Source organism: Acanthaster planci, linkage group LG09 (assembly GCF_054643075.1).
Source record: "Acanthaster planci isolate LZ-2023a linkage group LG09, COTS_SCS, whole genome shotgun sequence".
Lineage (NCBI taxonomy): Eukaryota > Metazoa > Echinodermata > Asteroidea > Valvatida > Acanthasteridae > Acanthaster > Acanthaster planci.
The window spans coordinates 10,726,873-10,744,340 of record NC_141785.1 but is presented as its reverse complement, the minus strand read 5'-3'; the positions used below and the strand labels follow the sequence as shown (position 1 = coordinate 10,744,340).

The following is a 17,468-nucleotide window of genomic DNA, read 5'->3' as shown; positions in this document are numbered from 1 at the left end:
CCAGGCCTGTGTTTTTCAGCATGGGACGCGCTGAGCCTGCATGACCGATTTTTGTTTGAACGTATACGGTCTTCCCATGTGGACTAGGCGTATGCATATGCTCCTGCCTGGAAAACCTTCCCAATAACTTGTCGCTTCTTTGACATTAAAGGTGCACTTCAACTTGGGGCAGATGGAGCCCATTAATATCGGCACTTGGCCTTCAATGCGAGTTCATGCGGGACTCAGTTTTGCCTCAGTAGTGGCCAGTCAATGAGTTAAAATTGTTGAAGCACACAGGAGAATTCACAGTAGGCCTAACGAGTTCTTACTGCTTTTACTTTGCACAGTTCATCCTTGTGCTGATGCAGTCAATCCATGCACAAACGACAGTAGTTGCTTCTCTCTTGACGGCATCACGGCAGTATGTGCCTGTGTCAACAGCTCAAGCAGACAAGAGTGCGAACATTGTAAGGATTTGTGTAAAATAATGGTTAGCCTTAATCGGTAGAGCTGTGCCCCCATGCCTCAACGAAGCCACCTGTATGGAGGTAGCTTCCTTAGCCGTGTGCTTGTGCTCTGATGGATTTGTTGGAACCAACTGCGAGGACAATAGGCAATTTGGTTTGGTTTGTTTTAGCAGCACGGAATAAAAACTACACGTACATGTACCCAACATTTCTGGAATGACAACATACGTACTTGTATATTACACTTAAAAAATGCAGTACTCGGGATATCTTTCTTTGCACAAAAATTGTCAAAAAGGTTTGTCTGTCACAATCAACAAAAAAGAACACCAGGTGTAGATGTGCCATCCCCTAGATCCTCAATTCCAGTCAAGCTGATTGGACAGTTGCCACTTTAAGTCAATGAGCATTTTCTTTTGGAATTTTAGATGGGGTGTGTCACGCCAGCGTCAGCCCATGTCTGAACGGAGCCACATGCGTGGATGTTAACTCGTCGGCTGTTTGTCAGTGTGCTGATGGTTTCCAAGGTGTAAACTGTGAGAACGGTGAGTTATGCCGGCACTCCACTCATTGAATGCCATATGTATAAATGGTGCACAATGTATTGTTTTCATTTAACGGCCTAAGGTTCAGTTTGTACTCAGTGTGAAAGTGAACACAAATGTGGTATTGTGATTTCAGATCATATTATATCGGCGAATTTGCAAATGATTAACCATACTTCTAGTGAGGTTAACACTTCCTGCCGGGTGGATTTCTCTTGAGCGGGATGAGATGGCGGGACCTTTTCGAGAATTTTCGTTTTCAAAATTCTTCAAAAATTCATGTATTCTTTTACTGGACGTCTACACCCACACGAATGACTCTCTGGTAGCTACTCTAATCTGTCAGGCAATCTTCATTGACGCCCTAGTATTCAGCCCAGGCCTGCAGCCCAGTAAACCGGGCACCCCGGCGGGAAGTGGTTAAGTTTGCTTTGCCTTTACATTTGCCTGAAGCATTAAAAAGCCTTAAATGTGGAAAAACATTTGAAGATGTGCATTCATGTTGGACTCATGAAAACCCTACAACAATTAACTAATTGTGAATGAGGCAGAATTAAACACAAAGCAGCGACAAATTGAAGAACAGCAATAAAGTTAAGCAGCCATCACAATTACTAACGAGTCATTTGTCACATTGAATGCATCATCATTAGGGCCTATGTTAAAAGAGCATCGCTTTTATCTGGAGTTGCGCCTTTCAGTGTGGACTATTTGTTGTACAATGTGCAGAACACTTCTATTTCTGTTTGGTTCTGTGTAAAACAAAAGAGCAGATTATAACTGCTGGACATGTGTGAAAGAAGTTGACCTTGACGTTGGAAAGTGGCCTCATACTGTGAACAACCCAGTGGCACATTGTATTAGGAATTACCATCGCCATCACGTTCTCTTTAAAGATGTCTGATTTGGATGACAGTGTGCATATATGTACTGATTAATCCAAATATAGCTGGCCCCTCACCTAGCTCACAAAACTGTCCTCACATCTGGGCCTCTTTTGTGTGCTGCTCCTATGAAGAGCGTGCTTTTTTTTCCCCCTGATGCACAGTGACTGCATGCCATGACAGTGTCAACCCATGCCTGAATGGAGCAACGTGCATGGAGATGGGCTCCATACCCGTCTGCCGATGCACTGAGGGTTTCATTGGCATCAACTGCTCAAGAGGTAGCCCGATATTTCCAACTTCTGTAGAAATGAATCAAGGCTGGTGATGATTGCCATATCTGCCCTGAGCAGAAGCACCCCCTCATCGGTTGAAAAGAGCCATGTTGGCGGGGAATGTTTGTTTTGTTGGTAGGAATGGGAACCCTAATGTATTACTGTAAGTTTCCTTGCAGACTCATTAAGTTTGATAACTGCTGTTATTGGGTTTCAGTTAGTGAAGATTCTTTACTTTTATGATAAGCAGCTACATCAAGTTTTGCTCAGTCATCTCTTTACAGGGTTTTCTTTTCTGAATAAATAATTCAGCATCCTTTCTTTCAAATATTCAGAATGTCACATCTGTTTCTGTCCTCAGTGAATCCATGTGCTGAAGGCATCAATCCCTGCTTGAATGGTGCCAACTGCTTCCCCAACATCCAAGCAGTATGTACGTGTATGAACGGGTTCTCCGGACAACATTGCGAAATAGGTAAAATTGAATTCCAGCTGGCTTGACGAACTAACGACGAACTAAGCATGATTGAACCATTACATTCAGTTCAGAATCACACGTTACTCAAGGACATAACTTAACAGATATTCTCGGTAGCTGTGCAATCATATTTTATAACAGTATCCATATCTGTCACTTTTTGGGCTTGCATACTTTCTTCTGAAACTTTGCGACGACTCAAAAGATGCTTAATGGGAATAAATATATGCTTGAGTAGCATTATTTCAAACATCCCTCTGGCCATGCAGTGTATGTAATCCCTTTGGCGAGTAGTCGTAAGCAATCTCCTCATTTGGAGATTGGCGCTGGCGTGGTGCCTACGTATTGTGTGAGTTGGCACACAGCCAGCCATTATTTTATCAACCGTTTAAAACCAAAGAGCAACCGCATGGGCCATTGATCAGAAGGAATGGCTAAACTCTCTTCGGTATTAATGAATGGGAATTCTGATAGTCTCGCTGCAAACACCCGTTTTACTCATGCGCAGAGGATGACAAATGAGCAAGTTGTGACTGCCGTTTGCAAAGTGTGCAACTTTTTTTTTCTGTCGCGCAATTTGTCCAAGGTTACATGTAACGTGCCGTTTTTTCTTGCAGCACCTGTTTGCCATCCTAGCGTCGACCCCTGTCTGAACGGGGCGACTTGCATTGAGGTGAATGGAACGGCAACGTGTATTTGCACCATTGACTTCAGCGGCATCGACTGTGGGAATCCTGGTGAGTGATGAGGCAAGGGGAGGTAGTGCGACAAGCCGTTCATTTGAATATCTATGAAAGCAATTGGCTGATGGCTGCCTCCATTTCCTACACACCTATATCTTATTGTGCGCAAATGCCAAGATCTTCTAGGGCAGCCTCGCTGGACGACCCAAACTGAACCAACCAACAAAGACACCGATTGAGTGCGCCAGCAAAAGTTACCAAAGTTATGGATTTCTTCACAGTGAAGACCAAAGAAGCAAAGGTCTTTGAAGATTGTTTTCTTTCATGCAAACAGTGGACCCATGTCATGCAAGTGTCAACCCGTGCCTGAATGGAGGGACGTGTACACAGGTCAACTCAAGAGCCGTTTGCCAATGCCCTCCCCTCTTCCTGGGTCCAATATGTGAAAATGGTGAGTGTATAGACCATAATAGGTGCAATTAGGCTGGGCAAACACACTTTACATTGCACCTGAGCAACCCCTTGCAAGGGGTAATCCATCTTTGACATGTCAAGTAAGCATGTAGTGGTCCACGCATGAGAACTGCGTGTCCCACATCTGAGCAAAATATGTGGGCCAATCAGGGCAATGATTGAAGCATTTGGCAACCAATGAAATGTCAGAATCTGTAAGGTAATTGCCCATCACTACTTGTTGAAGTTGAACATGTGACTTCCTGAAATGACTCTTTTCAAACGAGGATTCCATCCTTTCCCATTTTCATAGCTAACTTGGCTCTGGTTTCTCCGTGTGACAATGGCATATGCCTGAACGGAGCAACGTGCATGGAGATGGGGTCGTCAACACTCTGCGTGTGTAGCGATGGGTTCAGCGGCATTAACTGTGAGCAAGGTATGTAGGATTCAAAACACTAGGAACCACACACCAGAATGTCGGATATTGTTACACTGCGTTTTTTTGTGGTCATGGCGAGCCTTCAGAGATATTCTCTTGTAACTATGAGGCCATCAATACATGAACATCAGATATCTCTCCATTATTTCCATTTTTTGCGGGACAAAAACAGACAACAAAAACAGCTTGACTGATTTAATCTAAACTTCCCAGAGCTCAAAATGGAGGTTTTTCAATGCTTACCTTAATTTCAAGAGATTGGCCATAGGACAGCTGAGGTTGGGAGAGGTGGTGGGATTCCCCTCTCTCAATAGTTGCCTAGATTTTAAAATTACCGTGAACACTCTACTCGATGTGCTGTAATTCCTTTTTGCAGCTGACCCCCAGGAGCTGGTATTGGATGAACCACGGACAGGTGAAAGCAGGAAACGGAATGTGCACACCAATCCTGAAGGTACATAACTGGGCTGAAAGTATGTGTTAGGTTTTTCAACTACTGTAATTTGATCTTGACTATTGGCTGTGACCTTTTGGCTCTTTGAACATGTGGCCTAAAATGTGCCCACAAATGAAGTGAACTTAACTGATTGATAGTGACTTCAGGAAAATTACAGTATCAAACTCAAAAGAAGTGTCTGTGAAATGTTGCTGAACAAAATTTGCAAGTACTTTCAGATTGTGAGAGCCTGGCCAAACATTTTGAAAATGTTCGTGTTGTGGGTACATTTAGCGCTAACTTTAAACCTTTCAGGGTGGTTTTTGATTATCAAAATGAACAAACACCACACCAGTGCTCTTCCAACTGAGCTATCCAGCCCACATATTTCAAAAGGCCACAGCCAATTTGTCAATATCTCTGTTCGAGGGACGCTAGCCAGGGGCCATTAAACCTGAAACACCATGTAGCCAGGGATCACACCCCAGTAACACGATACAACCTGGGAAGTGGTGAACGGGGATCACTCAAAGAGGATACTGCTTTTTTTGAGCATAGGAAAAAACCGATATGGGGAAACTGGTAGTTTTTGCATTGAATGCAACAATAGACACTTGTCCAGGCAAGATCCAGCAGGCCAGCTATCTCCAAGTCTAACTAACCTTGGAGCCTGCAGATGCGAGCTTCCACGGGATCAAACCAGTGGCAAATGAGACAAGTTATTATCCTCTCAACATCTATGCCCTCACTGTTATGATTACCCAACTTGGCAGTGTCCTCCAGATATTCCATCCATGTTGTCTGTTACTGCCATTGGTAGAGTAACCCGCTCTAGTTGTAAAGACATCATTTTATTTTCTCGCAGAGTCACGTGAGCCCGCATTGAATACAGCTTCGAGCCATGGCTGGCAAGCACTACCACTCTCAACTTTCCTTGTCATTATAATAATAATGCTCAGTTAAGTATAGTGTAATTCGACCACCAGAATAGACCGATTGCGCCAGCTAAGTCGCGTGACCTATAGTGGGTATAAGATATCAACAAACACGGCTCCATCTAAAGCAAAGTGTGTAATAAGTAACATTTACCAAAAATAAAGCTGACGGTAAGCACCGTACCTGGATTACTCATGTGCTGGGTGCTATTCCGTAACTTTGCTGTATTGTTTTTTAACAACACTCAAACCACTCAATACCCACTATAGGTCACGTGATTTAGCGGACACGATCGGTCTATTAGAAGCCATTACTGCGGTGGCACAACGCTCATGAACAGGTGGTACACACGCGTCAAGCTGAAGAATGTGCGTGTGAGTGCGGTGCCATCGTCGTTATGGCGTCTAATTGGATTAGTCTGTACAGGAAACTAAGCATGACAGTGCCTGCCAGAAAAAAGAGAGATTCAGAATGCGGAGTCGCAACTGAGACGTTATCACAAGAGGCAAATTTTTGTGGCTCATTTGTGGGTCATCCTGTATGCTCAATGGTATTTAATTTTTTCGAAGGAAATATATAAAGGGTTTATTTCCAAAATGAGATAAATGCATTCGAAAAACATGCAATGAAATACTGAAGAACTTTAGCAGTGTTGCGTGTGTCCTTAAACTTCTTTTTTCACTATGTTGACTCCATTAATGTTGTGTTCGGCCATGCTAAAGCTGTAGAAACCGACTACAGGTATCTGAGAAAGGGTAGGATTCCGAAAGACACCAAAATGGCACTTGTCATGTTGGGGAAACGAACTCTTCATGTGTTAATGATTATGTGCAACAGAACTGTCTTAATGAAAAAGAGAGTCAAGTTGAATGTCAATGCAAAAGTTGATACTGTGGTGTTTTTACTTCACCGATGAGATAGCTTTTAAGGCCTTTTTTGTCATGTATAATGCTACTTTTTAATACTTACATACACATATATCTTAAGTAAAACTGTGTGAAAAATCTTGTTGGGAAAGTTTTAAATGCTTTTATGCTTCCATGTGAAGTGTGATATATTTTCATGTAAGGATTAAGATTCCTTTTTAGCATTTTATTCAAGTGGGCTGTACTATACTCTTGAACTTTGTTGAGGAGGGTTGTAAGCTGAGACAAGGAGAAACAGAGAACAGAGATATGTCACTGGAAGGGAACTTCATTTATGACGTTAGTAGAACTGATGAGATTTGGAATGCTGTGCTGTGAACATATGGCTTGAAGCAATAAGCCGATGCCTGAACATAGTCATGGTCAAATCAAGGTAAACTAGCTCCCCGTGTAGCTTAGTTTTATAATTCGTGACACTAATTTAACATTTCAGTTTTCATTCAGTTCTTATTACCTTTATATTCCTAACATTGATTCTGTTAATTGTTATTGAGTATATGTAGCTGTTTTCCAATTGGTATTAACCCTGTCAGTTCCCAGTCTTTTGTACGTCAACAAATTAAGGACAGTTGCAGTTAAACCCCAACCCTCTAAGGGTACTTGGCTAGCAACGCTGTCAGACACATCAGTCTGTATCAGTTGTCAAAGTGGCTTGCCTGCCCAGTGTAACAAGATCCAACAGGTTAACTCTCCCCAAGGCCAAACAGCCTGGGAGTCTGTGGTTGCCAGCCACCACAAGATCCAACAGTGGCACTGTTCAATGGGACTAGCTCCCATTGTCTCAACATGACCAGTTTGTTTGGCTGCTGTCGATTGCCAAGTGCATCAAAGTGCAGCAGACTTTTTCACCTGATGCCCTGTGGCAGTCTGATCCGTCTGGCAGGGTTAGGGTTACGGGAAATAGACTTGCGGTGACCAGTGGCTGTGGGATGTGTTTAAGATAGTAGTATTGTGCAACACGTTCATCCACATCTCTCAAGTATACCAACAATTATTGTAATAGCATTCTGCATTGGCAGGAGAAACAAATAAGTCTACAGAGTTCTTTCTCATTCATCTGGAAATGAAGCGATGACATGAATGTAACTGTAAACAGCACTGAACAGATGTCAGTCTTGGAGAGGTAGCAGCAGGCTCAGAGGAAACCAGCAGTAATGCTCACCTTTGTCAGAATGGCCAAGAGGCAGGCGACTGCAAATAGTTTCTTTGTTGTGTCAAGAACTGGTTGGAAAAAAACATCCTTGCCTTTTGATTGGCAGCCAACGATTACCTAAAATGGGCATGTTTCCATTGCAGCTCAGGCCAAGTAAACGCACTTTTCCCTGAGGTACATGTAACTGTGTAAGCTCTGCTAAAAAGGTGAAGGGTTTGGTACCGCATGAAATCCAGAAATTTCTCTGTCCTTTCTTGGGCAGTCTGGTTAACATGTCTTCTTTTCCACAGAGGCTGCATTTCATTCTGCACTGCCACATTTTGGGACATGAGAACTTTCGATGCAAAGTGTCAGCTGTCCAATTAAATCATACCAAATGCAGAAACTGTTGTCAGCGATGTTTCTGTCAAATCTCCAGGAAATTGTTCAGTCTTTTTGTTTTCATCTGAACAGCAATGTTGCATGATCCTTTGGGGACCCTGTCTCCCCTTCTCCAGATTCTGCTCTTAAAGGCTACCCATGCCGACGCTGCCTTATCAGCAGAAATCCAGCGAGAAAGCCCGGTAGCCAAAGTTGGTGTAGACATCAATCAGGGAGCTGTTTCCCGAGACACACAGCACCTGCAAGTGAAGTCCAGAAACCATTCATTTGCCATTCAAATTTTCATTTGGAATGCATCAAGCCCCCTTTTTTCTGTTGGCTATTTTTTCAGTTGTGTTTGCATTCAGCACTGGAGAATGTTATTGCCACATACAAACAGTTGCTCCTCATGTTATTTAACTGTAACAAGAATTTATATGATACAGACGCATAATTTTTTAAGCACTGCTTTTCTGCATTGTTTTGGGCCATCATGCATGGGACCATTGATGGAAATACAAAAAGATGCCTGTAACATTGCTGGATAAAGGAAGTGTGTGAAAAAGAACGTGTGTGAAGTTGAACTTGGCCAACTTTAGCCGTTAAACTGGTAAGTTCAATTATTTTACTGAAGGATATAATATTACTTAATCACTACTCTATTTGCCAGTGAAATCACATGCTGTTTCTTGCGTGCTTTCTTTCAAATAAGTGAAAAAAATCTACTGACAATGAGAGACTCTGAGATGCTAGGTGGCAGCAGCCACAGCAGTCCTTTTGGTTGACGTACACATGTGCCTGCAGTTTGTAGGCATGCACATTAGTTCTGGGCAGGCACATAACCGCAGAAAAGGACCAGTCTGCCTGCCGTCACCATGCATCTTGGAGTCTCCTGCTCTGAGCGCACACATTGAATATTCGTCTTGCAAAATAAAACTGGTTCTGCTGGTGGTGTTGAGGTCACGATGCACAAAAGGAATGGATCTTTCAAGGATGACTGATCACCTTAGTCCAAACATGTAGTTCAACCCATCAGAAGACCAGTCACCGAAGTGGCTTTGATATCTCTACATGTTACAGTCAAAGCCACAGCCAAAACGTTTGTCTGCAGCCACATCAGAAGACCTATCATGAACAAAGATTCTACTCATCTGACCTTATTGCTTCCGTTTTCTGTGTTGATAGCCAGACTGAATACGCTTGTTGCAGTGCAGGGGACCTTGGTCTTGGGAACACCGTTGATGTTCCAGTGGTATACAAATGGCGTGCTGCCTCCCGATATGATCTGTGGCCACAGAAAAAAACAATCCCAACTTGGAATTTAGCTATTTTGAGGTGAGTGGCCTAGTTTAGAGACGTTACACAAAAGAAATGACACATGGAGCATGAGGGGTCAAGTGAAAGAAAGACCCAAATTGGAAAAGTCAGCCAAATATTTCCATGCTACTTTATTTACTTAAATACTATCTTTCGGTATGAAAAAGTAGAGTGTTTGCAACATTTTTAAATCCGAAGGAATCCATAAATCATTGATGTAACTTTTGACAGAAACTTCTCAGTTGTTTATTTCAGGGAAGATTCATTTAAGAGAAAATCCACTGTGTCAAGATGCCCTCAAACTAAAAATGGTTAGTTACTTAAACGCACTTAAAAATTTGCCTTCCAAAACTTTGGAGAAGAAGAGAGTATGGGAAAAGTGGATCAGATAGTGGAGAGAGAAAAATCGGTACAGATTAAGCAACTTGGAAAGATCAGAATATTTTAGACCATGGGCTGGTTTACACAAACAACATCTTATCTTGCCAATGCACGTCAAGGATACAAGAAACAGAGGCAATCACTGAAGAGGTTTTATGGATGGGAATTAAACTATCAATTTTTATGTTGTGTCAACTCAGGAAACCAGGGTCTCACCGAATCTTCATGGAAGGTCACCACCTGAGAGCAGCAGTTTGGGGCGTCAAAGGTCACGGTGGGGGTCAACGACCTCAGATGCCAGAGAGACAAGGAGGGGCCTCCGCCACAGACCTGCAGAAGTGTAAAACCATTTTAAGATAAAAATTGCCGGCAGGGAAATGATGCCAGAAGGGTACAACACACATTGGTCTACCATCGCACAAAATCTCGTCAAATCTACTACAACTAGGGTAGGATTTAAATCCCATCCAGTTGGGTTATTAGTGCCTACTTACCACCTGTAGATTCACGTACTACAAACAGGCCCCATTCATTAAATCAAAGGCAGATTTTCTTTTCCAGAAAGTACGCTCTTCCATGATGCCGGGAATAACCTCCCTTACCTACATCAAGAAATTGTTGATTTATTTTTTTGTTTACTTGCATGCATCCTTACCAGCCATTCCTCGCCAGGATCCAGTGACACACATCCAACCCATTTGCCATGCTGTGGTCTCGCACACTCCTGAAAAAGAAAATGAGGAAATTCCAACTCATCACATTCAAAATCTTTTATTAATCTAGCTAGCGTTTCCGTGGAAATTCAGACTCCCAAAGTTTATAATTTCTAGCCCTCCCGCCCCCCCCAATTTATCCACGAGAAAATCCTAACTCCATTGAAAACATTTCCAACATTTCTGATTTGACGGTGGATCCCTTGAGATGAGTCCCAAGGCCACTTATTTCAGAAATTGAGATGAAATTAGTTGAGGGTTTCTTTATTTCAACCATACAAGATTCACTTAGAGGCCTAAATGGCTGCGGCGGCTTAAAATCTCATTTTATAGGGTTAGGTCACATCTCTCTTCCAAATGTTAAACAATTACATTTTTCCATTTTGCAGAAAAAAAAAACAATTATACATTCCTATATACTTGTAAATAAGCACAGTTTAAGTGGAAGGACACAGCATCTTGACACTTGCATCTTTTCCTACCTCATGTTTGTATGGCTCAATGAGATGCACGGCTTCTCCTGATCTTCTTGAATCTACCACATGTGCAAAAGTCAAGTGAAAAAGAGTTGCTCCAGTGAACAAAAAAATCAACATTTAAGGCAAGACTCCACAAACACCCCACCCCATCCCTTTTCACTGATCAAGCAGGTCTATGCTTGCTCAAAACTGCTCAACGTTTCAAGAAGCGTAGATAAGTAACTACTTTTTCTCCCAAGATATATCCAGCATCGTAATCGTAATCTTTCAGTTTCCCAACTTTTGACTCACCCCATATTCTTACAGACCCGTCCTCTGCGGATGAAGCCAGCTGCTGTGATTGGTGGTACAATGAGACGCAATGGATGTAATCGGTATGGCCAGCAAAGGTCTCCTATTCCAAACAAATATCAGGGATATTTCAGGTTACAAGGACCAAAGGAAACAGTTATCCCCAAATCACACTAAGAAACTACACAAAATGCCTTACATCCTCTGTCAGCGAATTCCTTCAGGCTGCACAGGACCATGCATGCCAATCAGTGTCATTAGAGCAATTCATTCAATCTAAGAATACACACAGGGTTAACACAACGTTGAACCACCGCACACACGTGGCTAATGTCACCGTAAATACATGTACTCCAAGATTTTCTTCAAATTATAAAACTGGGCTTCAGATTCAGAACTTCAAATTCGGAAAGCAGTACCTTAGCTTTGCCTCTATGATGGTGTAATCTTTGACAGAATTCAAAATGGAGAAGCGACAAAGGCAGTAATATGACCACTTTGTTTCCTGCTGCTCAGGCATTAAACAAGGTCACCACGGACAGAGTGAATACCTTTTTAGTCCCACTTTCTAGATCCCAAGCATACACCACGCTATCACCACCACCCGAGAACAAAATGTTGTCCTGTATTTGGGGGAAAAATGTATTTTGTAGAGTAAAAGTTGTTAGACCAGTCTATGCAAAAGAAGGCACTATGTTGGACTTGTTCAGTTATTTGAGTGGTTTAAACATTTCTGTTTTACTGGAGTTTAGGTGCACAATAAACATTTCAAAAGACTCCAACCATAACTCCCCCTTTCACTTCACTTTATAGCCACTCCCCTTCAAATCTCCTCCTGGCAAGCCTTGCCCAACAAACACGAAAGCAAATCTGGGACGGACACTGAGTGGATTCACTTTGAATCAATATCGTGTTGATCAAACAACTTGACAATTGAGAACGATAATCCAGTCTACATTTATTTCCTCAGTTCGATCCAAGATTGGTTGAAACACTGTACATGTATTGTGAAGCTCTGAAATACCAGTGTACGTGTACTTGTTTTTTTTTTAATGCTAATTACCTTCGTACTGTAGGCTAGCGCATTGGTCTCAAATGCACTAAAGTTACTGGATGCTGGCAGAGACAGGGACCAGGCAATCTTAGGATTCTAAGGAATGGTAACAAGCATGAAAATTATCTCTATCTTAATATTTTCTCGCTGAAAAAAAAAACCAAAATACAGGCAAAAGTTGGACCAGAACCTGCACTCTACTATATCCCAAATATATGGATACTGCACTGTTAGATAAACATTACCAGCCAAGTGCCCAATTTATACTTGTGGTTGGTGGTCCTATATACTAAGTCAAAAGAACTTTTTCACCAGAAAGCAGCAATAAAGGAGAAAGGCACCAGTTGAAAATTGGTCTCAGCTCAGATAAATCTCACCGCTAGAAGTAGCAGAAAAGCTCTCTGAACTCAGAAGTCTGTTTCTTACCTTCTGAAAAATATCAGCCCAGGCCCAGCCTTTGATATCACCACAGCCGGCACTGGAAGTGAGACATAGAATAAAGTTTAAGCCTGTACGAATCAAGTATATTGCGACTAAAGCTATGATTTCTTGCCACTTGGATTGCTAAGGTGAATAAATGACAATTTCTAATCTTGGAGCAGGCCTCACATTTCAACTTGACAGTCACAAATGAGATTTTTTCACGTGGAATATGGGGGGTGTGATATTGAATAACAAATTCTCTAAAGCTCTCTAAAACCCAAGCGTCACAGCGGACGGCCCTAAATTTATAACATCCCTTGTCAAAGAATATTTTTATATGCTTCAGATGTGATAAAGTAGAAAGGACAGGATTCCAATTTTACACACCTTATCAGGAATTTTTCTGTTGACACCAGTGCATAAATAGCTCCATCGTACGCTGTTGGAGAAGAAAATATATTTGAATGATAAAACTGTTTATTTTCTTGAGGCTATCTTATGGTAAGGATTTGCGGGAACGTCATGGGATCTTTCTCTCCAAGAAGAGGTGGGGTTCTGTACAGAACTGGTGAGTGTCAACTCCACCTTTCAGCCAGGATGCTCTCACTGTCCTGAGGCTGTCTTGTCATCATTCCGTGGGCGTCAATCGGTGGGGGACAAGGGGGGGGCATGTCCCCTTCCCCTTTTCCACTTTTTTCCAAAACCAAAATGAAATTGTGTAACTTGCAAAAAAATTTACCAAATTTGTTAAAAAAATGGCTAAAATAGCCAGGACCCCATGCCACTCGGAGCTTCGCACTCGCATTTTTCTGATCAGGGCTATGCCTCCCCCCCCCCACTTTTCAAAACGGATAGACAGCCTTGCATGAGACTGAAAAAACACAAGTCTGAGCCCGTGTGTTGGTACTTATAAATTGTTCGCTGCATAAGACCCACCTTTGAAGGAGACTAACGGTTTCCATGTTTCCTTGTTGGCTTCTGCACTCAAAGAAGCTGTAATACTGTGGAGAAGGAATTGACAGGAAACCATCAGGCGCAATTGCCTGGAGGAGTGATTGACAGGCCTACACTGCTTTTCCAGAAAGTGAACATTCAACTTTCTTGAGACTGAAAGGTTCTTGACACCAGGGTGCTGAAATTTTGTTATCAAAAAGGTACCTTTTAACCACGTGACGCCGGATGACGTGTAAACCACACGTAATGTTCCTTATTTGTTGCACGGAAGATGTGTACACTCGTTTAAGAATTCTTTTTTCATTTCCCGGTTGACGTATTAACACTTGGCTGGGTCAAAGCACAATTGCAAGGTTGAAGAATTTGCGGGTTAAAAAACCCTCCCCCCAGCAGCTTCCCGCGGGAAGAAGATCCAACGTTAACTGGCTATGAGTAGGAAATACAGTATAGGAAATACTCTTTTTGTTGGTGACATAACTCCCAATTGCACCAGGCATTACAATATTCACATACAGATCTCATCCAAATCCCCCTACTCCCCAAGAGGGGAATGCCCTGGGGGGGGGGAAGAATGCTGCGGACTTTGAACAAACCTGAAGATTGCAATCGTTCCATAGCTGTTGCCAGCTACCAGGTATTTGCCATTTGGGGAAATGCATTGGGCATACACAGTCATGTGCATCTGCTGGCGCTGCCGACGAATCTCTTGCTACAAATAAACATTAAAAAATTTTATAGAAGTTTCAATCGTGCAAATTTTTGTAACCAAAAAGACAATTGGCCCTGAGCAGAAGCACCTCCTCATCGGTTGTAAAGAGCCTTGTTGATAGGGACTGTTCATTTTCATTGGTAGCGACACGACCACAACAGGCGCATTTCATAGTGCTTGGAAAATTGCACCCTCTTTTGGTCACACTCCGGGCTCACAGGCAATAGCAAAGAGTTCTGAAACTGTATCCCACCATCAAGTGCTCAATGCCAACCACGAAAAATTGCACTTCACCTTGAATTTAGGCATGATTTTACCCTGTGTAAAGAGCTGTAAAATCTTCAATTAATCCCCACACTGGTGCAGCAAATGCATGTATGATGGCAATTCTTGAGAATTGTGGATGTGGTATAATGTGCATGTACAGGTATGTACTGTACAGTGTACATGTACAACCGAAGGCGGAAAGAGTTCTAGGCCCATATATGCATCATTTGCATGTCATGATGTATGTGGATTTTTCCTTCCTCCATGGTTTAAATATGAAAACTTAGTATTTTCTGAGTAAATGCTTCAAATTTCAATATTTTCCCGAGTAAAATTGACTTTTTAGGATATGCTGTCACTTTCTGATGGCTTATAAACCACTGCAAGAGAAAATTAGTGATGTCTCCCTAAAAACTACCCTAATACTAAATACGAAGAACCAACAGTTGTCAACTCAAAAGAATGAAAGATAACGCATAACATTGCAAATCCACAGCCATGACTGACGGACAGATGCAAGATCGACAGATGAGAAAGTATGGGTACTATTTGAACTGTCTGGTGAAGTTTAAAGATGACAAACCTCCAAATTCAGTGCCATTTCGATTTTAAAACAAACAGAAAGCCAGAGGTCGAGTATGCCGGGTTGAGGCAGTATCACAACCGGGAAAGGCACTTATGATAATTAATACTAGCGTTACCCCCCATGGTTATAGGCGTCACTATTAAACATGAATTATGCAGTATCTGCTCTCAGCGATAATGCGCATACGCATGCGCGAGCTGCGAGCTGGGTACACGTACCAACACTACATGTACTGTACATGTACAGTACATGTACATGTACATGTACAGTACACTGTATGCACTGTACATGTACATGTACAATGTGTAGTGATCATTGAGGCACTTCTAATCTGAGTTTATTATCAGAAATAGGTCATTTCTATTCAACATAATTGGAGAAGCCTGAAAATGTACAAATATCACGAACAAGGCTGGTGACAGTAGTGCAATATGCGATCGTTTGATGCCCGTTTTTATTCAACTATAAAATACTGTAATGCAGTCGGAGCATATAATAATATAATTTGAGCCTAAATGCCCATGGTGGAATAATTGCCCCGCCAATTCCCAAACAAATAAGTTTACAGAGCATGGTAATTCAACTTTAGTTGTGGGGGTTTAAAATGAAAGTAACACCCGTCAAGGTGTTTGAAAATTGAAGCACGCTGAACACGTCACGTGTTAAAAGTGCGCCCTGATCTCGGATAAATTGGTTGATTGTAAGAGAGGAACTTAAAGTTGTTCATTTCGGTTTTATTCTGTCCTACAACGCTGTTATTGTTATTATTTTCATATACAATTATTCGTATGTTTTACTATAGTGCATTATTTTCATTTTATCCTAAAATGAACAAGAACGGGGTGTAGTTTGGATGTCATTATGTCCAGTTCTTGTGAAGCCGTCTTTCTTACACACGGGAAATATAAAAAATGACTAATGATCAGATCGTCTTCAGTTTTAAGAACAAACCCACTATAGTGGCGTATCCAGCTCGTGCAAACGAGGTGGATGGGAAGTTTGTATTAAAGAGAGCAAACTTGACTTTTTTATCTGGAAAAAATGCTAAACCCCCTCTCCTAAAGAAAGATGGTATTACTATTCGTAAGATAACGGCGCCCTCAAGTCCTAAATTGAATAAATAAATGCAAACAGAGCATCGGCAGCATATTTCGCGGGGGAAAATTTATCTCCATGATGCCCTCGCTGGTGAAAATCTACCCGTTGGAAAATAGACCGTTGGGGCGATTATTCATAGAAACTAATCTGGCGGGTGCATTTGCATAACCATGTCTGAAGTTCCCGCCAAAACGTCTAAAGAATAGTAGAAATGTGGTCTGCAGGGTGTTATGCAACATCTTCATCCACAGCCGTCAGTTTGCGTCCTAACACTGTAGGGTAATTCCCAACTTCACCGAGGTAGTCTTTTCATTCAGTACCACGTGGTCGTCGAGCAGCACAATGCACGAAATTTAAAGCACCTGCATTGACACGTTGACCAGGTGGTCGTGCAGAGGCCGTCGTGCTTTCTGCTGTAATTGCTCGCCTTGGCCGGGCGAGCCAGGCAAATACAGGAGTCATATTTTTCAACCTGCATGCTGCTGATCGTGGTGCTATGCTCGAGGCTCATTGATATATGAATAGCTGGAGACTGGATGCGGGTGAGCTTTTTCTAAAATAAAAGAAAAACATATCTTTACTTGAACATGTTACAGCAAACAGCTTTGAGGATATATTACAGCTTTTAGGAAACGCGTGTGAAGCCAGAAACTTGCCGGCTCAATGATAGCATGCATGTACCGACTCATACAGACGAGAAAACATTCAGGGAAGAGTTACGTATACGGACGCCAGTAATTATTCCCTACAGTGACCTGTTGGCCCTCGTAAAGGTAAAACATGTTCAGAGTTCAGTTTATTAGAAAAAATACCAAGTCTCACAGGGTTTACGTTTGTGCACAGGGTGTAAGCGGCGTCCATATAGGGAACTCTTTCCAAGCGGGGTCTATATAGAAAGTGGCATGGGTAGGGCAAGCCTCTCCGGAGCCAACAGGCTCACCAAACCGGTGTTCATCTGCGGCTCCTTCGGCAACTGTCACTGAGAATCTGCGTACCAGTCCATCGCGCGTTGCTACCAAGTTCATGTCAGTACCCAGTTGTACTCATTGGTGGAGAGACGCTATAGAAGCAGTTATTAATTGGCTTCATACAGCAAACAACTAATGGCCAGCGGCATGACGTGCTCAAACCCTCGATCCTCTGGTCCGAAGCAACAATGCCTGACGATCTGACCGT

General features: G+C 42.3%; 2 protein-coding genes across 4 annotated transcripts in view; one reads left to right on the top strand and one right to left on the bottom strand.

Moving 5' to 3' along the window:
* Positions 1-8,045, top strand: part of LOC110982017 (uncharacterized) — a 31,165-nt gene extending 23,120 nt beyond the window's left edge. For all 3 annotated transcript variants that reach the window (XM_022240133.2, XM_022240135.2, XM_022240134.2), the window contains exons 28-36: positions 330-449; positions 878-994; positions 2,043-2,159; positions 2,515-2,628; positions 3,249-3,368; positions 3,649-3,765; positions 4,081-4,206; positions 4,586-4,663; positions 5,511-8,045. In XM_022240133.2, the coding sequence (XP_022095825.2) occupies positions 330-449; positions 878-994; positions 2,043-2,159; positions 2,515-2,628; positions 3,249-3,368; positions 3,649-3,765; positions 4,081-4,206; positions 4,586-4,663; positions 5,511-5,608 (1,007 nt within the window). In that variant the 3' untranslated portion in view covers positions 5,609-8,045. The remainder of the gene's footprint in view (positions 1-329; positions 450-877; positions 995-2,042; positions 2,160-2,514; positions 2,629-3,248; positions 3,369-3,648; positions 3,766-4,080; positions 4,207-4,585; positions 4,664-5,510) is intronic.
* Positions 6,756-15,313, bottom strand: thoc6 (THO complex 6). Its single transcript, XM_022240163.2, has 13 exons — positions 15,192-15,313; positions 14,226-14,341; positions 13,615-13,679; positions 13,066-13,117; positions 12,682-12,733; positions 12,265-12,351; positions 11,753-11,824; positions 11,202-11,304; positions 10,914-10,966; positions 10,374-10,442; positions 9,935-10,048; positions 9,177-9,305; positions 6,756-8,280 (listed from the first exon to the last, which is right to left on the bottom strand). Exons 1-13 carry the CDS (start codon positions 15,207-15,209, stop codon positions 8,197-8,199), a joined length of 1,014 nt encoding a protein of 337 aa, XP_022095855.2. The 5' UTR covers positions 15,210-15,313; the 3' UTR covers positions 6,756-8,196.
* Between the last annotated feature and the right edge of the window lie 2,155 nt (positions 15,314-17,468).